The sequence below is a fragment of the Clarias gariepinus genome, chromosome 11 (genome assembly GCF_024256425.1).
Source record: "Clarias gariepinus isolate MV-2021 ecotype Netherlands chromosome 11, CGAR_prim_01v2, whole genome shotgun sequence".
In the NCBI taxonomy this organism is placed as follows: domain Eukaryota; kingdom Metazoa; phylum Chordata; class Actinopteri; order Siluriformes; family Clariidae; genus Clarias; species Clarias gariepinus.
The window spans coordinates 30,345,181-30,370,677 of record NC_071110.1 but is presented as its reverse complement, the minus strand read 5'-3'; the positions used below and the strand labels follow the sequence as shown (position 1 = coordinate 30,370,677).

The window sequence follows — 25,497 nt, the reverse complement described above, 5'->3', positions numbered from 1 at the left end:
GCGTGCCGACAGCATCGTCCCCGTCGTTCTCGCGCCCTCCCCGCTCTCCAGCGCGCGCCCTCCTGCCCTCTCCGCGCCGCACGCCGCTCGCGCGCTTGACGCGCCGTCTGATGCGAGAGCTCGCGCGGCCCGGCGGCGAGCACCATGTCCTCGCGCAAGATCTCGTCGGAGTCGTTCAGCTCGGTCGGGTCCGACTGCCTCGAGAGCCCCGACGACAACGCCGAGTGCCCGTTCTCGCGCGCCTTCTGGAACGGCCGGAGCCCCGCGGAGGCGCGCGCGTTCGACGAGCAGGCTGCCGCCACGGGAGCGCGGAGAGCCGCGAGGAGGAAGCGCGTGAACCTGGATTTGCTCGGGGAGAGCCTGAGGCGGCTCACCTCACCCACGGTACGCAGCGCGCACGCACGCACGGGCGCACGCACACACACACACACACACACACGTGTACACACGCATGCACACAAACGCACGTATGTACGTGTACGTATCCACGGTATGAGGAATGAGTGACACGTATTTTCCACGTTTTTCTCTCTCTTTCATTCTCTCTCTGTCTCCCTCTCTCACATTCTCTCTCTCTATGATTGTCTCTCTCCTTTGTGTCATGTATTTCTGTGTGTGTGTGTGTGTGTGTGTGTGTGTGTGGCTTGCATATGCACATGAGAAGATGATGAAAGGTGAAAGGTGTGTAATGCTTAAGCACCTTGACTGTGACGTACTTCATACACACATGGCTGTTTGTTTTAATTGCAGGAACATAAGACGGACTGTATGGCACATGCATCTGCAGTGATGGTGTGTGTGTGTGTGTCTGTGTGTGTGCGTGCACAATTGTGTACGTGCAGAAAGAGACCATCATGTTCTTCTAGGGAGAGAAAGAGAAAATCAGAGAGCCAGTGTGTGTGTGTTTTTAAAAAACATCTTTTTTTCGAGTATGCAAAAAAAAAAAAACAGCCTTCTCATGAGAATGGCCTTGACTCTCATTAATCTCTGACACACACACAAAAACACAATGCTCAGAACTAGACAATGTAAAGAGTGTATGTCTATCCCCTCATGAGATCACCTGTCTCACTATGATAATGTGGTGCAGTGACTCAATCTCTAAGTAAGGTTTGTGTCCAGGTGTAATCTAATGGAGATCTCTCACTACCGGCTCCTGGCATTACCTCAAACTCAAGTCACTTTCTCTTTAGTGGAATCCGAGTTTCCAGTGAGTCAGTCAATTGCGGTAGGTTGTCGTTGTGCCGTTAAATAATAAAACAAAAGAGCAACTATTGTCTCCATGGCTCGTTTATGGACGTCCAATTTCAAGAGCCTGCAGTCGTAGGCATGTTACAAAGCATGATTTAAATCAAGTTTCTCATGAGTGGAACAAAAAAATGGTTGCCACAGCTATTGTACGTGTTGTCATCATCCATCCTCCCAGCATGGCAACTCATACTGCCAAGGGTTTAGGGCCATTTCCTGTCCGTAATGATAGTAAGTTAAAGCAGAATGAAGATAGAAGAGAGCGAGGTAGGTTATGGTGGATTTTAGCAAGAGCTTAGTCTAAACAATGTGGTCAGGATTGTGCTAAGTCTGGTTCCTCATGCTGTCTCAGGGAAGTTGCTCTTGGATAAAAAGGACACAGCTGAGGATGAAGTAGAGCATGGAAGTCCCAGGTTTTGTGCTCGGGATCAAATCACCAAACACACCCTGTTACCTCTTGAGGCATCCATATGCAACTTCTCTATGTCATTAAGCATTGGGTTTAGACCCTCTTGCAGGTTTCTTCTGTTTCGAGATGTAGACTTTGTGGTTTAGAGCTGCTCGAAAGCTGGTCTAATTTCTCATTTAAAAGTGTCTGTAACATTGCCTAGTTAGTAATAACAGAGCCTTCAGTTACGTATGTCGAGACTTTCATGTATTTATGTATCTGACACTGACTCCGAAATGTATTATTTATTTATTTATTTATAGTTGTTTATATATGTTTGAATTTAAGCTAGTAAAATGTTGCAGTTCCTTAATAATCCTACAGGCGGTGTGCTCTAAATTTATTATTAGCTATGTTTGCTTAGAATTGTAACAAAATCAAATTGGAACATTTACCAGTTAGAACCAGCACCTAGATATAGTGACAGTGTTGTATCCTGTGGCCCCTGGTGGTTCCCATTCCTGCTAGTTAAATACAGCAGGTTATAACCAAGAACCAGGAAAGCGCAGGTTGATGTGAGTCCAGCGTAATAAATTAGTAGTTATTATACCATGCTTTTTTTTTTTGGTTAAAGCTCAAAGCTTGTCCTCTTGTGTGGTAATTTCTCACCAATTCACAGCCCTTAAAACCCGAGCAGCACAGGTTCATGCCGGTGTTATGATCTAAAATGCACCCTGCAACGGATTGCCCCCCCCCCCCCTACATAATCTCTATCAAATATTATATTAGAACAGAAATTCATAGGTTAATTAATATAAAATATGATATTACTATTATAATGAACCCTAGGCACTTGACAGCCGTCAAAACCATTCTCATATAATGTTTATTTTGTAGCACATTTATTTTGCAGGGGTTTGTCATGTAATACAAAAATGTTTACATTAAATAAATATTGTTTATGATGCAGATTTTATTATAAAATAAGCAATATAAAAATATACATGTATATAAAAAAAATATATAAAATTTATACAAAAACTATTTTTTATATACAACATGTATTTCTTTATATTGCTTATTTTATAGTCAAATTTGTTTGGTGTAATTTTTAAATTATGAACCTATGAATTTATGTTTTAATATAATATTTGACAGAAATTATGTAGAGGGGGCATTTTAGCGCATAACACCGGCAACACAGCATAGGTTTTAAATCATAATTAAAAAAAAATAAATAAATAAAATATATATATATATATATATATATATATATATAGGTATCATTACTTATAACATTATAACATGCAAATTTAAACAGTATTAAAATGACCTAAAATAAATTTTACCACAATATAGGAATGACATCACTCTGTACCGCACGATCGTCAGTCCTATATGTGTATATAAAAAAACAGTTATTGGCTAAAAATGAAAAATGTTCTAAGCGTTAATGGCTACAGTCAAGCGAATATGCGCCTGAAGCGAAACAACAACAAGCATCGCTCACACACTTCTCTGTGTACGTTCCATCTTTTGGATCCAAAGATTGAACTTTTTTTTATCCATTCGAAATGGTTGGAAAGATGCACACTTTCAAGACTAGCATCTCTCTTTCTCTCTTTTCTTTCTCTCTTTCTCTTTTGCTAACACACACACACACACACACACACACACACACACACACACACACACACACACATAGGTTTCCACAAACACCCAGAGCTGTTTGGTGTTGCATTTACTAAAGAATGATGATGAATCATTGAAATGAATCAATTCTAATATCGCTGGTGTGTGTGTGTGTGTGTGTGTGTGTGTGTGTGTGTGTGTGTTTCACGCTTGGTTAGAGAGCATCCAAACCTACTAGAGGTCAGAGCAAAAAAAGGACATGTATATACACTCACAATATTTTTTCCCTGTGAGTGAGGAAAAGAGGCAGAGAAAGAGATAGAAAGGGAGAGGAAGAAAGTGAGAGATAATGAGAGACGGAAAGAAAAAGAAAAAGAGAGAGATAGAGTTGCAGTGAGAAGGATGTTGATTTGCTCATCGTTGCTCTGACAGCGTGATTAACACAGCAGATTGGGTTGAGGCTTAAGAGTGGATTCCATTCCAGATGGGGTTATAGAAGAGTACACACACACACACACACACACACACACACGATTCTGATGTAAAATAGCAGATGTGTCTTATATCGCTGTTAGAATCCAGTGGAAAGAGATGAGCAAGTTGACTAGAACACAGCCGTCAGCGTGACACACTTCAAAAAGAAGAACTGTTTCGTAAAAAGTGTGGCGTGAAGTCAAGCTGACCAATCAGGGTGCAGCGCAGAGGGCTAATTGTAACACACACACACACACACACACACACACACAGAGCTAGTGTCGATGTGGATGTGTGAGTGTTAGGGATGTCCATCTTAAAAGAGAAAAAGAAGTTATAGGTGAACTTAAGTGTGAGTCACTCTCATACACACACACACACACACACTTTATGGTAGTCCGCTTTAAGCCGCTTTATCATGCAAACCAGTCTGAGAGATTGTTATGTGTATTTTAGACCCAGACGATCCAGCAGGCTCTGCAGCGAACTGTGGACTTCTACAGGCCGAGAAATAACAGGTATCTGGTCTTTCTTTGTCTCTTTGTCTCTGTCTCTCTCTGTCTCTCTGTCTCTCTCTGTCCTTCTTCGTTTATTTCCATCTCTCATTCATGCGCACACAAGACACACATACACAAAATGTGTTAATTTTAGATTCTGAGATAACTCCAGCTATTTTCGTGTGTGTGTGTGTGTGTGTGTGTGTGTGCGCGCGCAGCGAGGACGGATCAGAGCAGAAACATGCATTAGAAAAATATCCGTATGTAAACTCCCAAACCGACAACCAAACCGACATCTCAGGAATTCTGCAATGCACAGCGGCAATAGTGGGTGAGTACACAAGAGAACACACACTCACACAAACACACACACAAAATGAAACAAAGTTTTTAAAAGTTTTTTAACTTGTTAACGCTGTGGCAGACCTGTTTTAAAGGGCGTGGCTTAGGATTAAAAACGGTGCCATCTGATTGGTTGAAGGCGTTCATTGTTCTTGTCTACATTTACAGTGAAGCTACGAAGCTGATCCGATGTGACGTTATGTTCGCAGGTGTGGGCTTCCCTACACTCCGGGAGCGCTTCGGAGAAGAGTTCTTTGGACTTTGCTTAGAGGAGAACGAGCGGGTTCTCCGCGCTCTGGGCGGGACCCTGCAAGACTTCTTTAACGGGTTCGACGCTCTGCTGGAGCACGCGAGGACCTCGTATGGACGCAGAGCCTCTTCGGAGTCAGCGTCCTTCCTGTGCAAGGATACCGAGGAAAATCGAGACGATGAGGAAGGAGGAAGAACCCTACTCCTGCACTGCTTTTACCCGGACCCCACGGTGGGTGTGGCCATGCCAGGGTTGATCCGCGCTGCCGCCCGCCGCATCTACCAAGCAGAAGTGGAGGTGGAGGAGGCTCCGTCCACCCGTCTCCGTGCGGTTAACGAGGATGGAGAAATCTCTGACCAGTCTACCCCATCGTCATCTCCGTCTCCGCCCACTTTCTCGGCCCCCAGCTGTCTGTCGTTCCTCATTCGAGAGGTCCGGGTCGCGTCGCCGTCGTCATCGTCCTCGTCCTCACGCCAGCTCTCTCGCTCGCCGATGGACCTTAGGATCGGACTGAGCACGTTCTGCAGGGCATTTCCATTTCACCTCATCGTCGGTCCCAATATGGACGTTCTGCAGGTGGGCGTGGGATTAAAGAATGTCGGGGATGGGATAAGGAAGCCACACAGGACGCAGAGCTTCAGTGACAGCTTTCAGATCGTCTCTCCCAGAATTCCTTGTTCTTTCCAGAACATTTTGCTGTGCCTATCGACGCCGTTTACCATCCGTACTCGGCCCGACCCGTCCGCTCTGGAAAGCAGGGAGAAGGTAGGTGGTGTGTTGGGTTTGTGTGTTCATGCGTGCGTGTGTGTTCCAATGAGGAAAAATATATTTTCAATGTTTTTAACCAAAACCAGAAGTTTTTCTCCTTTAGAAAGTGAACTTATAATCTTAAACCAGGTTATACCTGCTAAACTTGTGTAGTGATGTAAAATGCACTTAAGAACTCTGTTAACTGCTTCATGCAGTATTACTACAGAATTCATCCTGACACTTCTACCAGAAGTCACATTATCAGTAAACATCAGTGAGTTATTTCCACTGGCACCCGTACACACCCATGGGATACACATTTGGATTGTATACACACACACACACACACATGCAGTAAGTCCCTGGGTTATGAACGACTTCGGTTCCGGGAGCACGTTCGTAACTCGGATTTGTTTATAAGTCCGACAAAGTAAGTCTTGTACACATTTGACAGAAATATATAATGTAAAACAAAAAACAAACACACAAGTTTGGTGTTTTGGTTCCACATAATACTCTCGCAAGACTGCGCCTCCAAATCGCAAGGGGAATCACGGTGACGCAGCAGGGTCAGCTGACTTTGTTCAAAGACAACACTACATTTTGTTTACTTAAACAAACACGATTTGGTCTCAGATCTGTTTTGTCTCGTTGGGGATTTTACGAAATTAGGATTATTCACCATCATTACAGCTTTAAAGGACAGACATTTTCTATCATCTTGCCCCGAGACCGATTCACTGAAGGCCGATTGCAGATTTCTCCTGCATCCCCACAAACACACACATACATTATACCGGACTTTGGACATTTTATACATTCAGTAACAGTGTGTATATTGGATATAATTGTAAGTATTGGTATCTGGTGCACTGCAGTGTCTATTTTTTGTACAATACACATGAGCTACTTCTGGGGTTTTTTCGCAGCTATGAATGTTCATAGATCCGTGGCTCGTTCGTATCTGCGGGAATTCGTAACTCGAATGTTCGTAATTTGGGGACTTATTGTATATATTAGTCCCATGATTTTTATATTAACCTAAACCGACTACATTTACATTCCTGAAAGCGTGTCTTGATTGTAGACTTTGATGATAATACTCCTCCCTCCAGAGTGCTACTCTGGACTCCACTAGATGTTGTGAGCTTTTTTTTTCTTTACCAAGAAAAGTATTCTGTGATCTTGGACCTTTTTCTTCCAGGTCCTTTAGTGTCACTGAGCTTTTTTTGTTTGTTGATATTGTATTGGTCACTCCTAAAGTTCCTGATCACTCCCTGATAGGTCCATTTCATTTTTACAGCCTGATGATGGCCTCCTTTACTTGTATCGATGCCTCCTTGGATTGCCTGTTGAGAGTTCCCATGAGCATCTTTTGAGCCTGTGAAAAAGGGCTAATGCAATAGCTTTGTTTAAAGCCTTTGAACTAAAGCTGAAAGTTTACACATTCAGTCACATCTGGATCGCTTCGCTTCCAATCCAGTGTGGTGGTGTACAGAGGCACAAATGAAAAAAAAGTCACTGTCCAAATATTTATGATTAACTTATGACTGTATAGTTAGTAGTTGGTCGGGTATTAAACATGGCAGGAGCTTTCATTTCTAAACACACACACACACACACACAAAAAACTTTTTACTTTAATCCATATTAGCAGGATGAAAAGTTTTCATAATTCGGAAATTTGGTTGGGTAAAATAGTCTCCACGATCACGTTCGATTAAATATAGGTGGATTAAATCTGATTTGACTCCGAACAATCAGTAGTGGAAGATCTCAAATATACACCACTGACATATATAGAGAACAAATCCACCGGATTAGTTTACTAATGTGAAGAATTTATCATGAAACACTAAGAGTGAGATAAAGCTTACGTCTGGATATATTTGTATTCAAGAAGGGGGGCTGTAACTATAACGCAACACATACATACACACATTTATACACACACACACATTCACATACACATGATTTAACTGCGGGGCCACCTGCCATTTTGTCAAATAAAGACGAGAGAAAACATGAATTATGGAGGTTGTAGTACAAACATTAGCAGAGCTGTAACTGGGTTTGTTCAGACTGTGTGTGTGTGTGTATGCATGGAGTCTTATCTCTCTGCAGAATTTACACAGGATTACACACACACACACACACTGAATATGCAGCTGCACATTCTCCACCGAACAGGGCTTCTGACATCTTCCACGTCTCACACACCGCCAGGATTTACCATCAGTTTATCCAGCACCGGTCTGCATTTGCAGTCAGTTTATTAGAACCCATCCTGAATTTATCGTCTATTTATGGATAACAGATCTGCATTTACAGCTAGTTGATCCAATAAAGCCACGCATTTATAGCAATTCGATCTGAACTAAATCTAGATGTGCCACCAATGTGTATAGACACGATGTGTCATTTACAGCGTGTTTATCTAAACCTGGCTTCTCCTTGCAGTCCTTTTGATGGAAAACATGATCCAGAACACAGTTTGGATTTCCATCATCGTACTGTATCTGTGACCAGAGGCGATATATACAGGCAGAGAGACGCAAATTCGCACTGGTTTATCTAGAATGGGTGTGCAGTTATAGGAAGTGCAGTTTATTGAATGACCGCATTTAGAAACAGATGTTCATTTATTATTATTATTATTATTATTATTTTTTTTTTATCAGAATCTTGGACCAGTTGAATAATTACCTGTACACCTGTCTAAAAGACGAGTGATTTGTGTCTTGAAGAGTAGGATCCGTATTTCTGTTCATGGAGCCATCTGTGGACACGGATGAAGTCATTAACGAACATTAACGAACGTTTCCAAATATTTCTCTAGTGCACTGCATTATTTACAGTCTGTTTATCTTAAATGCATGTTGTTACATTTTATCTGCAATTTTATGCAGTTTATCTAGAACACAGATTGTTACCGTTTATGTCGAGCACATTGTTTAAACAATCAGTTATTACAGTTAGATGATCTAGAGCACAGGGTTTTAAACAAGCCTTTCCTTTATACAGACAGTTTATCTAGAACACAGTTTAGAGGCTGTCAGTTTAATGATAGCGATGTGTATTCTAGAAAACTATAAGTTTCTCTAGAATATATATTGCTACTATTTATTTAGAGAAGAGATTGTTTAAATAATTTATCTGTTATCACAGTCAGATTATCAACAACACGGATTGTTTAGCCGAACCATAATTGTATTTAGTTTATCTAGACACACATGTTGTTTAAATAATCTATCAGTTATTATAGACAGATTATCTAGAGCACATGATGTAAATCTAGTAAATCTATTACGGCAGTCAGTCCATCTATAAAACAGGTTGTTTACAAAAAGCCTATAACTATTACAGTCAGTTTACAGTCTAGAACACACTTTGTTTAAATAGTATAATCACTGTATTCAGTTATTACAGCCCGATTATCTCTTGTTAATCTAGGATCTCATTGTTATAGTCAGTTAATGTAGGATACGGATTGTAGGCCACTTGTTATTATAGTCACTTTACGTGGAACACAGGTTCGAGTACTTTTCCATTGCAGGAAATAAAAAACTCCTTTGTGATTCCTCATGCATGTTGTTTTAATCAAGACCTTTATAATTATTCTACCATCATCACTCAGCGAAGATTCACCGCGAGTTTTGGCGCTGTGATTTGGTTTCAAACCGCGTAGGTGAGATAGGGGTTTAACAGCAGGAATAACAGAGGGGGGCGGGTTATCAGGGCGGGGCTTGTAGGGCGACTTTCACGCACACACACACACACACACACACTAACGAATTGGGAATGACTGCTGTCTGGCTCACGGATTACATAAGTTGTCTGAATAACGAATTACATTTTTGAAAATGTAACTAAATAACTGAGTACTTAAATTCACTGCCTTTCCCATGAAGCTCAAAATTGAGCTCAGATGCATCCTGTTCCCCCTCATCATCCTGTTCCCCCTGATCATCCTGATTCCCCTGATCATCCTTGAGATGTTTCTGCAGCTTAATTGGAGTCCACCTGTGATAAATTCAGTTGATTGGACATGATTTGGAAAGGCACACACCTGTCTATATAAGGTCCTACAGTCGACAGTTCATGTCAGAGCACAAACCAAGCATGAAGTCAAAGGAACTGTCTGTAGACCTCCGAGACAGGATTGTCTCCAGGCACCAATCTGGGGAAGGTCACAGAAAAATGTCTGCTGCTTTGAAGGTCCCAATGAGCACAGTGGCCTCCATCATCCGTAAGTGGAAGAAGTTCGAAACCACCAGGACTCTTCCTTGAGCTGGCCAGCCGTCCAAACTGAGCGATCAGGGGAGAAGGGCCTCAGTCAGGGAGGTGACCAAGAACCCGATGGTCACTCTGTCAGGGCTCCAGAGGTCCTCTGTGGAGAGAGGAGAACCTTCCAGAAGGACAACCATCTTTGCAGCAATCCACCAATCAGGCCTATATGGTAGAGTGGCCAGATGGAAGCCACCCCTTAGTACAGTAAAAGGCACATGGCCGCCCGTCTGGAGTTTGCCAAAAGGCACCTGAAGAACTCTCAGACCATGAGAAACAAAATTCTCAGGTCTGATGAGACTCTCTGGCCGCTCTACCATATATGGTTTTGTCCACCTTGTAACCCAACACTGGTTATTACAGTCAGCTGATCTCGGCCTTACTGAAGGCCACATGTTTAAGGACATTTAGAGTCATTTTATCTCAGCCACACGTTGTCATTACAGATTATTAACTCTAGACAAAGTGTGTAACCAGCATGTTAAGTTTTAGAGAAAGTTTACAGATGTGCGTTTACAATATGTCTAGAATTGGATATTAGTTACATAGTAACAGTTTATCTAAAATCCACCTTGTTTTTGCACCCATAATTTAGAACCATTTGCTCTCTCTTCTAGGATACAACCTAGTTTATCTGTTTTTTATTTTATTTTACTTATATATGTTTATATGACTGCACAGAATCATTCTGCATCAATATAACAGTTTCTATTTGATTGTTCGTTAATAAACCAAGAACACACAGTATTTAACGTGTTTATCTGGATTTAAAACAAACCACCATCAGTTCAGCTTAAGCTCGGCTTGTAAGCATTTGATTTATCCGAGCATCTTTATCCGAGTCCATTCACTGTGACTGACTGTTTGTCAAGAGCACACCCTGCATGTACGGTCAGTTTATCCAGAACCCCCATCAATGTGTTGCATTTTTCTGAAGGTAAGATGACGATGTGTTTTTTTTTCGGAGTTGCATTAGTCAGTCCATCATACACTTGGAGCAGAACTGTAGAAGAAGCTCTGTTGCCATGGAGATATGCCTTGTATCATTTCAATTAAACCTTAATTCTGCATGGCAGCCATTCATGGTGTACCAGCTCAGATTGCAATGCCTCCATGGTGTGTGTGTGTGTGTGTGTGTGTGTGTGTGTACATGTTCTGCTAATCGTGATTAATGCATGTCAGTTACACTCTGCCAACATGACCTTGAACCAGGTGCAGAACAGATACTTAGAACCTTAGAATCAGACTCCATTTTCTCCCAATATGTGCCGATATGTACGTAGTGTGTATCTGCAGCCTGTGTGTGTATGTGTGCATATGATCAATTCATCTAGAATGTGTTTGAAGTCGGCTTATGATTAGAAAAAAAAAAATCACATTGCAATTATTTTGACGCATTCCGATTTGAACTGCATATTTAATGTCCTATTTTGAATTCAAATGTATTTATCAAGGCTAACATTAAATAATTAGGCAAATGATCTCATTCAGAGGATGCTTTATTGTATCAATTAAAAATTATTGACAAACTACATAAATCTCTGATTATGCATATATTATCTATAATAAACTGCAGCCTTTTGCAATTAAATAATTGCACAGGTCCATATTGCAATTATTATAATTATTATTATTTTTACATGATTAATTGAGCAGCACTATGCAGCCTTCATCCGTAGTTGTTTTATCTAGAACACAACCCACATTTGCAGTCAGAGTATCTTCAACAAAGAGTTTACCTAAAACTCATGGTTGAACTGACTGTGTAGAGCCTGTGTTTAGATTAGAACATCGTCTACATTTATATGCAGTTTATCTAGAACATAGTCTTTCGTTATAGTCAGTTTATCTAGAATGTGGTCTACATGTGTAGTCAGTTTATCTATAACAGTGTCTGTTGTTACAGTTAGTCTATCTAGAACATTTATCCGTATTTATGGTCAGTTTATCTAGAATGTGGTCTAACATTATAGTAAGTTTATGTAGAACATAACCTGCATTTTATAGACAGTTTATCTAGAACATATTCTGTTGTTACAGTGAATTTATCCAGAACATGGTCTGCATTTTTAGTTAGTTTCAATAGAACATAAAAGCTGCATTTCTGTGTATTTTATTAGGATATAGAATGCGTTTATAGGCAGTTTATCTAGAACATAGTCTGCATTTATAGATAGTTAATGTAGAGCATACTCTGCATTTATAGTCTGCCGTTATAGTGAGTTTATGTAGAACGTGGTCTGCATTTTATAATTAGTTTATGTAGAACATAATCTGCATTAATAGACAGCTTATCTAGGGCATAGTGTGCATTTATAGACAGCGTTTCTAGAACATAGTTGGCTGTTACACTCAGTTTATCTAGAATGTGGTCTGCATTTATAGTTACTTTATTTAGAACATAGTCTGTTATTGCAGTCAGTTCATCTAGAACAGACCACGTTTATAGGCTGTTTATATTGAATATATGCTGTTGTTACAGTTAGTTTATCTAGAACATGGTCTGCATCTATAGGCGGAATATCTAGATCCTATTCTGCGTCTATAGTTTATAGGTGGGTTTCTGTGTGGATGGATGGATGGATGGATAGATAGATAGATAGATAGATAGATAGATGGATAGATGAAGGATTTAGAAAAGATGAAGGAATATTAATCCTTTAGAGAAAACCAGGGTAACTTTAGGGAAAGTCTGTGATAACATTGCATGATTTATGAACATACCCTCTGTGTTCACTTTGCTTACATAACACATACATTCTCTCTCTTTCTCTCTCTTTCTCTCTCTCTCTCTCTCTCTCTTGCCCTCTCTGAGCTGTAACCTTGGGGATTATGACTCAGGGTTCTTTGACGTGTTGCTCGCAGGTAAAGTCTGACTTGTCGGAAAAAAAGACGACAGCAGCAAGAAAAGCATCACTCTGTTTTTCTGAGCTACAGGGCTAATGGGTGTATTTTACAGTGTGCATGTGTACGTGTGTGTGTGTGTGTGTGTGTGTGTGTGTGTTATAGTATTTATTTGCAGTCCTGATAAAGAGCTGTAAGGCACAGCGGAAAATATAAGAGAGACACAAACACACTCATAGCCCAGATGAGACATTTCTCAGCATTTCTGAGAAACACGTGTGTGTGTAAGTGTGTGTAAGTGGTTGCGTTGTGTGTGTGTGTTTGGCACATGGGGGGTGTTGGGGGTGTCAGGGGGAGATCATCTTTCTCCTATCAGCCAGTTGGCCTGATTGGAAAGTCAGACATTTTTCAGCAGACAGCGGAGCATTTTTATTGAAGGTTTCTGATTGGACGTTGTTAGAAATTCAGATCATCTTAATTAGACAACTGACTCTTTTGATTGGACAGAAGTGATCCTAATGATCAGGTGACTGTCATGAGTGGGCATAAGATATCATTGTCATAAAAAGGACAGTAAACAATTCTGGAAGGACAGGAGATTACACAGTACCTGTTTACACAGTAACTGTTCTGATTGGACAGAAGATTGTCCTAATAAGACAGGAAAATATTCTCATTGGACAGAATATGATCCTAATTAGACCGATTCAAAGAAGATGAAATGATCCTAATTAGACAGCAGAATGTTCCGTTTGGGCAGAAGGTTTTTCTAAAGACAGGATGATATTTTTTTTTATTCTAATGACTCTATTTTGATTGGACAGAAAATCATCCTAATTAAACCGCAGTCTGTTCTGATTGGACAAAGAGTTTGCAAAGATTACAAAACCTGTGCTGATTGGATGGATGATCATCTTAATTAGATAGAAGAAGAAGGAGAGGAGGAAGGCGTGTTCGTAAGCAGAGAGAGAAGAGGAAAGGCAAGAGTTTAGGAGTGATAGTAGGGACTTTGAATGTTGGGACCATGACAGGGAAGGGAAGAGAGTTAGTTGATATGATGCAGAGAAGAAAGGTGGATATACTGTGTGTACAGGAGACCAGGTGGAAAGGTAGCAAGGCTAGAAGCTTAGGATTAGGGTTCAAATTGTTTTACCATGGTGTGGATAGGAAAAGAAATGGAGTAGGAGTTATTCTGAAAGAGGAGTTTGTAAGGAATGTTCTAGAGGTGAAGAGAGTATCAGATAGGGTGATGAGTCTGAAGCTGGAAATTGAAGGGGTGATGTTAAATGTTGTTAGTGGTTATGCCCCACAGGTAGGATGTGAGTTAAAAGAGAAGGAGAAATTCTGGAGTGAGTTAGATGAAGTGATGCAGAGCATACCCAGAGGGGAGAGAGTGGTGATTGGTGCAGACTTCAATGGACATGTTGGGGAAGGGAACAGAGCTGATGAAAATGTGATGGGCAGGTTTGGTCTTCAGGACAGGAATGTAGAAGGACAGATGGTGGTGGACTTTGCAAAGAGGATGGAAATGGCAGTGGTAAATACTTTCTTCCAGAAGAGGCAGGAACATAGGGTGACATATAAGAGTGGAGGCAGAAGCACTCAGGTCGACTACATCTTGTGTCGACGTTGTAACCTGAAAGAGATCAGTGACTGCAAAGTGTTGGTAGGGGAGAGTGTAGCCAGACAACACAGAATGGTTGTGTGTAAAATAACCCTGGTGGTGAGGAAGGCGAAGAGGACAAAGGCAGAGCAGAGGACAAAGTGGTGGAAGCTGAGAAAGGAAGAATGTTGTGTAGTCTTCAGGGAGGAGTTGAGACAGGCTATGGGTGGTCAGGAGGTGCTTTCAGTTGACTGGACAACTACAGCCAATGTGATCAGGGAGACAGGTAGGAGGGTACTTGGTGTATCATCAGGTAAGGGGAAAGTGGACAAGGAGACTTGGTGGTGGAATGAGGAAGTCCAGGAGTGTATACAGGGAAAGAGGCTAGCTAAGAAGAAGTGGGACACTGAGAGGACTGAAGAGAGTAGACAGGAGTACAGGGAGATGCAGAGTAAGGTGAAGGTAGAGGTGGCAAAGGCCAAACAAAGAGCATATGAGGACTTGTATGCTAGGCTAGACAGTAAGGAGGGAGAGGGGGATCTGTACAGGTTGGCAAGGCAGAGAGATAGAGATGGGAAGGATGTGCAGCAGGTTAGAGTGATTAAAGATAGAGATGGAAATGTACTGACAGATGCCAGGAGGGTGATGGGAAGATGGAAGGAGTATTTTAAGGAGTTGATGAATGAGGAAAACGAAAGAGAACAAAGAGTAGAAGAGGTGACTGTTGTGGAACAGGAAGTAGCAAATATTGGTAGAAGTGAGGTGAGAAGGGCGTTGAAGAGGATGAAGAGTGGAAAGGCTGTTGGTCCTGATGACATACCTGTGGAGGTATGGAAGTGCTTAGGACAGGTGGCAGTAGAGTTTTTGACAAGTTTGTTTAACAAGATCTTGGAGAGTGAGAGGATTCCAGAGGAATGGAGGAGAAGTGTATTAGTGCCAATTTTTAAGAACAAGGGAGATGTGCAAAGCTGTGGCAATTATAGAGGTATAAAGCTAATGAGCCAGACAATGAAGCTGTGGGAAAGAGTAGTGGAAGCTAGGTTAAGGGCAGAGGTGAACATTTGTGAGCAGCAATATGGTTTTATGCCTAGAAAGAGTACATCAGATGCAGTATTTGCAGAGAAGGTAACAGGGAGTTGCATTGTGTCTTTTTAGATTTAGAGAAAGCGTATGACAGGGTGCCAAGAGAGGAGCTGTGGTATTGTATGAGGAAGTCTGGAGTGGCAGAGAAGTATGTTAGAGTGGTGCAGGACATGTATGAAAGCTGTAAGACCATGGTGAGATGTGCTGTAGGTGTGACAGAAGAGTTCAAGGTGGAGGTGGGTCTGCATCAAGGATCAGCTCTAAGCCCCTTTTTGTTTGCTCTGGTGATGGACAGGATGACAGATGGGGTAAGACAGGAGTCCCCATGGACTATGATGTTTGCAGATGACATTGTGCTCTGTAGCGAGAGCAGGGAACAGGTGGAGGAAAATTTGGAGAGGTGGAGGTATGCTCTGGAAAGCAGAGGAATGAAGGTTAGCCGCAGCAAGACGGAATACATGTGTGTAAATGAGAGGGACTCAGGAGGACCGGTGAGGCTACAGGAAGCAGAGGTAAAGAAGGTGCAGGATTTTAAGTACTTGGGGTCAACGGTCCAGAGCAACGGACAGTGTTCAAAGGAGGTGAAGAGGCGGGTACAGGCAGGTTGGAATGGGTGGAGAAAAGTGTCAGGTGTGTTGTGCGATAAAAGAGTATCAGCGAGAATGAAAGGAAAGGTGTACAGGACAGTGGTGAGACCAGCGATGCTCTACGGCTTAGAGACAGTGGCGCTGAAGAAAAGACAGGAGGCAGAGTTGGAGGTAGCAGAGCTGAAGATGTTGAGGTTCTCTTTGGGAGTGACAAGGATGGATAGGATTAAGAATGAGTTTATCAGAGGGACAACCCACGTTAGATGTTTTAGAGATAAAGTCAGAGAGGCCAGATTGAGGTGGTTTGGGCATGTTCAGAGGAGAGATTGTGAATATATCGGTAGAAGGATGCTGAGGTTGGAACTGCCAGGCAGGAGGTCTAGAGGAAGACCAAAGAGGAGATTTATGGATGCAGTAAGAGAGGACATGAAGTTAGTTGGTGTGAGAGAAGAGGATGCAGAGGATAGGGTTAGATGGAGGCAGATGATTCGCTGTGGCGACCCCTGAAAGGGAACAGCCGAAAGACAAAGAAGAAGAAGATCATCTTAATTAGATAGCAGAGTGTTTTGATTGGACAGAAGACTTTTACCAAACTGTAAACTGTTCTGGTTGGATAGAATATGATTCTGATTAGATATCAGGCTCATGATTGGACAGAGGAGTTGACTTTTGTGATTCCAATTCCCCATGGCCTTTTCCCCATAGATTTGGACAGACTGTCCTTCTTTTTAAGTCAATAGATTATAATGATTGGACAGAATCTTATTTTAATATGACTGCAGACTCGTCCGATTGGACAGACGTTTGTCCTAGTTAGATGTGCTGTGCTGTGTTGATTGGAAAGAAGATCATCCAAAATACTATTCTTGTTTAAGGAAAGATGGTCCTAATTAGCCATTAGACTGTTCTGATTGGGTGATGTTTTTAATAAGTCAGTTGACTCTTGTGATTGGACAGATCACCCTAATTAAACCGCAGTCTTTTTTGATTGGACAAAAGGTTGTCCTGATTAGTTGATTAGACAGCCTGTGCATAATTAGATAGTAGATTGTTTCGATTGGACAGAACATGACCCTCACTAAACAGTAATAACGTACTGGTTGGACAGATGATTTTAATTAGACACCCGGCTCTTCTGATTGGACATCTCAATTACACACTAGACCTATTTGGACAGACAATCATCCTTTTTAAGTGGGTGGAATAAAATGATGGGACAGAATCTCATGCTAATATTACAGCAGCAGACTGGTCTTTTTGGACACACGTTTGTCCTAATTAGATAGTCTGCTGCTGTCTTGACTGGAAAGAAGATTGTCTTTATTAACCAGTAGACTTTTCTGACTGGGCAGAAGATTAGAGTGCAGTTCTGATTGGACAAACGAACCTCCTAATTAGAAAGGAGAACGTTCTGATTTAATCGTTGATGCTAATTATTAAGAGTCATTGTCTCGTTAGTCACTCAGTTGGAGTAATCGTAATTGGACAGAGTTGGTCCCGATTGGACGCCATTGGACTTGGATTCTCATAATCACCCACAATTACTTCCTTGGACATCTGACTAATAGCTGTAGCATGCCATGAAGTGTAGATCATGAGATGTACAGTAGACAGGGACATTAGTGCCTGGATGGGACAGCAGATCGTCAGCATGCTAATTGGATATTAAATTGCACTAATTAGACAGGAGATGAATCAGTTTAAAGAGATGTCAGGTCTTGATTGGATCGTTAAAGGTCCAGTTTCCGTGCCCACTGTAGCCCCACATTGCTGTTCTTTGCTGATGGAAGAGGAACCCAGTGTATGGTTCTGCTGTCGGCGTGAAGGTCTGACGTGCATCCTGGGATGCTTTCCTGCTCAGCGCGGTTGTAAGGAGTGCTTCTTGAGTTACAATAGCCTTGCTGTATTAAAGTCACTTTAATAAAATCAAGTATAATGCAGCCATATCTCGTGCGGTGTACACCGTCAGTGTGTCCTGCGCTTGCCGTCTCTCTCTCTCTTTCTCTCTCTCGTACATGATGTTCCCTCGTTTTCTTTATCACTTTACTTTTATTCCATCACAAAGCGAGCCCTTAAAAAGACACAAAAGCACAAAGAAACACATTGACGTTTAGCTAAATTGCTAATGCTAACAGCTAAATGTAAACCAAAGGGGCGGGAATTAAATAACGCGTCATGGATAGCTGCGAAAATGGGATGAGCTCAGGAGTCAAAGCTCAAAGTGTGTCACACAGTCGAGATGGCTGATTAGCTCATTAATAGTGCTTGTAAGGGGAAGAGGTGAGGGCAGGTGGCACTGACACACACACACACACACATAGAATAAAGAGACAGTTTATCTGTTGTGTTTATTTTCATTCTAGACTTTTATATGGCTTTGGTATGTGTGTGCGTGCGTGTGTGTGTGTGTGTGTGCGTGCATGCGTGTGTGTGTGTCCCAAATTTACATATCGCTGCCACTATGGATAAAAATAGAAGTCAACAGCAGAGTCTTATGTTAGCGGAATGTGCACACACACACACACACACACACACACACACTGAAGTACTTCATGAAGACAAAGAATAAAGAGACAGTTTATTTGTTATGTTCATTTTAATTCTAGACTTTCATATAGCTATGGTGTGTGTGTGCGTGTGTGTGTGTGTGTGTTCATGTGTGTATGTCCCAAATTTACATATTGCTGCCACTATGGATGAAAATAGAAGTCAAGCAGAGTCTTATGTTAGCGGAATGTGCACACACACACACACACACACACACACACCCTTACACACACACACACACACACACACAATGGTTGTACTATGTTCAGTTATAATGTCTTGCTTTGCTTACACAGTAATAATACCCTTTACTCTGTGTGTAAATGTGTGTTTGTGCACGTGTGTGTGTGTGTGTGTGTGTGTGTGTGTGTGTGTGTGTGTGAGAGAGAGAGAGAGAGAGAGGGAGAAGGAAATAGATAGTGTCCTAAATTACCATATCAAAGCCATTACAGTGGAAAAGAAGTCAACGGCAGAGTTGTTAGTGGCACACACACGCACACACACGCACACACACGCATGCACACGCACACACACGCAGCACACACACACACGCACGCACACACACACACACATGCGCACACACACACAGACAATGATTGTGTGTTCTGCTATAATGGCTTGTTCTGATCATGCAGTAATAGTATTCCATTATTGGACTTCATTCTATATGTGTGTGTGTGCGTGTGTGTGTGTGTGTGTGTGTGTGTGTGTGTGTGTGCTGCGTGTGTGTGCGTGTGAGTTCAGAAGCACATGTTAGGACCGATTATAAATTAATACACCTGTTATATAAACACATTTACTGTAGCCCGACTGGAAAACACGCGCACACACACACACACACACACACACACACACATATGCACACACACACTTACATGCATACACACACTTCCTTTGACCCAATCCCACTGTGACCAAATGTTTATTCAAATGTTTTTTGGAAATCTCACGTACAATGTGTCTGTGTGTGTGTGTGTGTGTGTGTGTGTGTGTGCGTGTGTGTGTGTGCGTGTGTGTGTGTGTGTGTTTTCAGGTCATGGAACTAAAGGGTCAGATGATCCATCTCCCCGAGTCAAACTCCATCATGTTCCTCGGCTCGCCCCGTGTCGATAGGCTGGATGGGCTGGATGGGCTGATGGGGCGGGGCTTACATCTTTCAGACATCCCTATTCACGATGCCACCCGTGATGTCATACTGGTGGGTGTGGCCTATTGCAAATCAACTCTGCATTTTTTGTAATAAAGAAGGATTGTTTATTTTTTACATTTTTTATAAACATTAATACATAATGTATATAATTGGTTTTGTGTGTGTGTGTGTGTGTGTGTGTTTGTGTGTGTGTGTTCAGGTGGGTGAGCAGGCGAAGGCTCAGGATGGCCTGAAGAAGCGCATGGACAAGCTGAAGGCCACACTGGAGCGGACGCACCGCGCGCTGGAGGAGGAGAAGCGGCGCACCGTCGAGCTGCTTTACTCCATCTTCCCCGGCCACGTGGCACAAAGACTCTGGCAGGGACTTCCTGTCCAGGCCAAAAAGTTCGACGATGTCACAATGTTGTTCTCTGACATCGTGGGATTCACGGCTGTGTGCGAGCATTGCACACCCATGCAGGTCATCAGCATGCTCAACGAGCTGTACACACGCTTCGACTACCAGTGTGGTGTGCTTGATGTCTACAAGGTGCACTATACACACACACACACACACACACACACATATACACACACACACATGCTCCCATTCTATGCACATCATATTGATTGATATAACGCGTTGGATTTTATTGGTCACCAGAGTGAGACACAGAGACAGAGAGTGTGACCTCATCGAATAGGATGAAAAAGATTTGTATGGGAAGTTATTTATCCTTAGGGTTGAGTTTATATCATTACCCAGGGTTCAGGCCGTTTTGGCTAGTTAGCCTTCTCGAGTTGTGAACAATGTAAATTCACTTCTCCCTCTGCTCACAGGTGTGAGTTAGCAGGCTAGCTTTTAGTGATGGGAAGTTTGAATCATTTTAGTGACTCGGTTCTTTGAATCTCGTTCATCAAAATGAACGAATCTTTTTTTGAGTCATTTCGTCTATTTGATCAGAAATAAATGAAAAAAATGTTGCCTTATCAATAAAAATACCACCAACACGTCTAAATACACAAATTTTAGCTATAGTTCCAGGTAAGAAAATATCACAATGCAACTAAGAACATATTATAATAAACAGAATGAGTAGCTCACCTCTCATATCTTGCAGTCGCCGTCGTTCGTTCTTTTGAATCTATTGCACTGCATAGCGTCTATGGGAGTCACGTGTCGAAAGAACGAACGACTCGGGACTTGAAGACTCATTGCTGAGATTCGTTCAATACTGTTTCCTGTATATGACATACGGAGGTTTTGCGATGCTTTGCGCATGCGCGCTCAATAGAAAATGTACGAATCACTCTCCGAGACTACTTGTTCATCTGAGTCATGTTAAAGATTCGTTCAAAAAGAACGAATCGTTCATGAACGACCCATCACTAGTAGCTTTTCCACAGCCTCAGGAAAACATCTATATTCACCCTGCACTACAGTGGGGCAAAATGTTTTAGCTAGCTAACGTTAGGTTAACACGACAAAATGTGATTAAGAATGATGTTAAAATAGGCATGGAGAAGCTTCAGCCGTACTATTCAGTGTACAGTATTCTCATTATAATGTGGGCAAAGTATACAAATCCTGTACTTCAGTAAAATCAGAGACACCATAGGTCAAATATTACTCAAGTAAAAGTAGAAGTTCTACATTTACACGTGTACTTAAGTAAAAAAGTAAATATAAAAAACTTACTTTAACATTTACTTAAAAAAAAACAAAATTACTGGATTTGTTTCAGATCACAGTAGTGTAAGCTAGATGTAGTGAAGTGAAAGTCCAGATATTTCCTGTAAGATGTAGTGGAGTAAAAGTAAAAAGATATCTTCTTATAAAACGACTCAAGTCGTGTACATATATACGTGAAATACTCATTTAAGTACAGTAACTTGAGCATGTGCGAATGCAGCCTAACCCATGTTACTAAGTGTTCTTCAAAGTAGACTGCAGTAACAATTTTCTACCAATCTTCACAAACATACACACACACACACACATACACAGAGAAAAAAAATCAAGCACCATAAAAAAATGAAATCAAAATTTATGCTTTAACGTACTAGCATGGGAATTGAGTTTTTGTTCAGTCGAATGAGTCGAAATGATGATGATAGTGAGAACGCATGGTAAATATTCAAACCAAAAAAAAAATAAAAAATCATTATCTTGCTTCATGTGATAACATAGCCCAGTCCTGAAATCAAAGGGAAAAGCTCGGCCTTGAAGGCGCTTTGTGCTTTGCTGTAATTGTGCTTTATCAGGAATTCATTAGCAGTCAGAGACTGACACTTTGAGGCCAGCCTTTGGGTGAGACAGAGAGAATATCATAACGAAAAGAACAAAATCGCACTTAAATCAAGTGAAAGAAGACTAAAGGTAAAAAAAAAAAAAAAACTGCTACTGTGTATTAAAAAATCCATGTTAAGTTTAAATGCTACATTTAATCTACGACGATTTTCATCAACTGATGAAAATAAGAAATGCTATACAAAATTTAAACGCTAGTTTAAACGCTAATTTATTATCAGTGAAAGAATTGGCATTTTAAAATCTTAATGTGTGTGTGTGTGTGTGTGTGTGTTTCCAGATCGAAACCATTGGTGATGCGTACTGCGTGGCTGCAGGGCTCCACAGGAAATGTGTGTGTCATGCCAAGCCTATCGCATTAATGGCGCTGAAGATGATTGAGCTCTCAGAGGAGGTGCTCACACCCGACGGCAAGCCCATCAAGGTGAGCTGGAGCGTGGCATTCTGGGAAATCATCAAACAAATAATGGGGCGAGCAAAAAACATGCCGAACAGTGCAAAAACCTTCTAGTGTACACTTCTGTACTCATGCAGTTGTGTGTAAAGTGGTGCAGTGTGTGTGTGTGTGTGTGTGTGCTGATTGCTGATGCAGCGGGAAACGGGGTTGCCATGGAGCGGACAGATTCTGCTGCAAGCAACCAGCTAAATGGAGAACAAGAACTGTGTAAGACTGCTGCTCTGAACTCAGCAGAGAGAGAGAGCGAGACAGCTGGAGACAAAGTGAAAGGGAGACATAGAAGAAACAGAGATGTGTGTAGTACATGTAATTGTTTATAGCATATTAAATGAAAACCATAAGTTGGCACGAGGAGGCGGAGCCACTGGATGATTGACAGCTCCAGCATTGACATTCATTTATTAGCAGACATAAAATCCCAAGTGTGTGTGTGTGTGTGTGTATGTGTGTGTGCATTTTTATGTTCTGTAAGTAGGGACAGAAGATGATTAGATATATAATATAAAATATTCTAATAGAAAACTACAGTCGAGCACTGCAGATTATTCTACTATAATACTGCAGATTTCTCTACCCAAAGGAGCACTGCAGGTTATTCTAATAGAATACGATGATTAATTCAACAGAGCATGAGAGATTTATTTAAATAGAACACTGTATATTATTCTAAGAGAATACTCCTGATTATTTTAATAGAACAGAACAGATTATCATTATAAAACACTGCAGGCTACTTTAATAGAACACTGCAAATACAAAGTTACAGATAACTCATCCTGTATAGAACACTGCAGATAAAACATTAAAGATAAATTCAATAAACACTGCTAATTATTTAAATAGAACACTGCAGATTATTTTAACAAAAACTTAAGTTAGAAACATGAATTTAATGTAACGTGTAGGGAAAAAAGGCGAATTATTCCAGTAGGCCACTGCAGATTATCCTAATAGGAAACTAGCTATATTTAATACTACATTCTAATAAAATACTACAGATCAGTCTAAAAAAATAACCTCCAGATTATTCTACTAAAACACTAACGATAAAAAAACAAAACAAAACTGCGGAGTATTTCAGTAAAACACTGCAGATTATTCTTTTTAAAAAATGCAAAAAAAAAAAAAAAAACACTGTAGATTATTTAACTAAAACACTGAAGAAAAAAAAAACCTTCAGATTATTCTAAAAAGCCACTGCAGATTATTCTTAACAGTGCGGAATAATTTCATAGAATATTGCAAATTATTCGAATAGAACCCATGCACACAGTGCCAGTCCCAAGCCTGGAAAAAATGGGTGGGTTGCATCAGGAAGGGCATCTGGCATAAAGCCTGTGCCAAGTTGCGTGTGGATCAGGTGGTCCAGATGGCCCAGATGTGCCTCCTTGACAGGAGCATCTGAAAGAAAGTATGTTCTAACTGAACAGCACAGAAAAGCCTAATGGATTATTCCAATAGAACATTATTCTAATAGAAGCTACTGATTACTTTAACACTGCAGAATTGGTTCTGACAGAACACTGAATGGAAGGAAACATGCAGATTAACTGTATAGTAAACTAGAACAATAGAGATTATTATAATAAAACAGTACAAATAAATTAACAAAACATTGTAGATTGTTCAAGTAGAACACTGCGGTCTTATTCTCATAAGACTGAATAGTTTAATGGATTATTTTACCATTAAAAAAAATAACTGCAGATAATTCTAATATACGATTATATACAGTAGATGATTTAAATACAACATTGCATATTATACTAATAGAACACAGCGGATTATTCTAAAACAATATTGCATATTAATCTAACTGTATAGTGCAGCTAGAAAACTGCGGATTATTTTAATAGAACACTGCGGATTATTATCAAACCAATCTGAAATTTTCTCTTGTAACATTTTGCAGTTTTGGACTATAAATCTGAAACAATGCATAATTTTCCGATAGATTACACTGCCTGGTTGCCATGGTTTCTGCCTCACTCCTAAAGACTGGCAGCTGTCAATCATTTAAATTTGGCCTCTTGTCCCAGAACTTCCTTCCCCATTGTGTGTGTGTGTGTGTGTGTGTGTGTGTGTGTGCATGTGTCTGTGAGAGAGATAGGAAGAAAGTGTGTTGCTCTGACGACAGTGCCGACCCTGGCCTCCCCTGCTGGTGTTGCCATGGCAATGGCAGTGCATGCAGTGTGCTGGCATTCTGTGGTTGGTTAAATTTGCTGAAGTAGAGCATGAGGAGTATCACACGCACACACACACACACACACACACACACACACAGAGAAGCACCACTCTTGTATCCTCACACATACCATGCTAAAACTGTGTGTATGCGTGTGTGTGTGTGTGCAGCTGCGTATAGGGATTCACTCGGGTTCCGTGTTAGCCGGTGTGGTTGGAGTGAAGATGCCACGGTACTGTTTGTTTGGAAACAACGTCACACTCGCCAGCAAGTTCGAGTCTGGCAGCCAACCACGGCGCATTAATGTTTCCCCATCGACATACCAGTAAGTGAATCATACACTCACATACACACACACGCTCTTTACCGTCATCCTTAGAGAATAACTCTTGACAAGAGCTAGGTCTTGCTTCTTATTGATCTTCTGAGACAAACATTTTTTTTCATCTTCATGCATATTAGTAGTGAATATTAAATAGCAACCAGTCAGATAGATAAGCATAGCCTGGATGTCATAATGTGCCACGCCCACATTCATGGTCACCCCATGCACATGGTACTGTACATAGCTCTTGAATCTATTAATGCTAAATGCTAACACAATGCACAATGCAAGTTAATCATTGTTATCTTTTCTCACTCGCTGCCTTCTTCTCCAGATTCCTCCATGATGATCACTCCTTCTGTTTTATCCCTCGCTCCCGTCAGGAGCTTCCTGAAAACTTTCCCAAAGAGATTCCAGGAATCTGCTACTTCCTGGAGGCTGGGAAAACCAGTCAAGGAAGCCACACCACCTTGACCAACACCCGCTCCGCCCCTATCCGAAAAGCGTCCTATAACATCGGGACCATGTTTCTACGTGAGACCAGCCTCTGAGGAAAAC

The 25,497-nt window shown here is 41.3% G+C and overlaps 1 protein-coding gene across 1 annotated transcript; it reads left to right on the top strand.

Moving 5' to 3' along the window:
• On the top strand, positions 1-25,497 carry gucy1a2 (guanylate cyclase 1, soluble, alpha 2). Its single transcript, XM_053506751.1, has 9 exons — positions 1-384; positions 4,199-4,260; positions 4,458-4,570; positions 4,791-5,596; positions 19,566-19,730; positions 19,882-20,211; positions 22,253-22,396; positions 24,785-24,939; positions 25,274-25,497. Exons 1-9 carry the CDS (start codon positions 145-147, stop codon positions 25,488-25,490), a joined length of 2,232 nt encoding a protein of 743 aa, XP_053362726.1. The 5' UTR covers positions 1-144; the 3' UTR covers positions 25,491-25,497.

What these genes read in the sequence shown, in the direction of transcription:
- gucy1a2 (XM_053506751.1), top strand. Translation starts at nt 145, where the DNA reads ATGTCCTCGCGCAAGATCTCGTCGGAGTCGTTCAGCTCGGTCGGGTCC. An exon ending in TACAGGCCGAGAAATAACAG is followed by an intron (nt 4,261 to 4,457) that starts GTATCTGGTCTT and finishes GTGCGCGCGCAG; the next exon opens with CGAGGACGGATCAGAGCAGA. An exon ending in CCACCCGTGATGTCATACTG is followed by an intron (nt 19,731 to 19,881) that starts GTGGGTGTGGCC and finishes GTGTGTGTTCAG; the next exon opens with GTGGGTGAGCAGGCGAAGGC.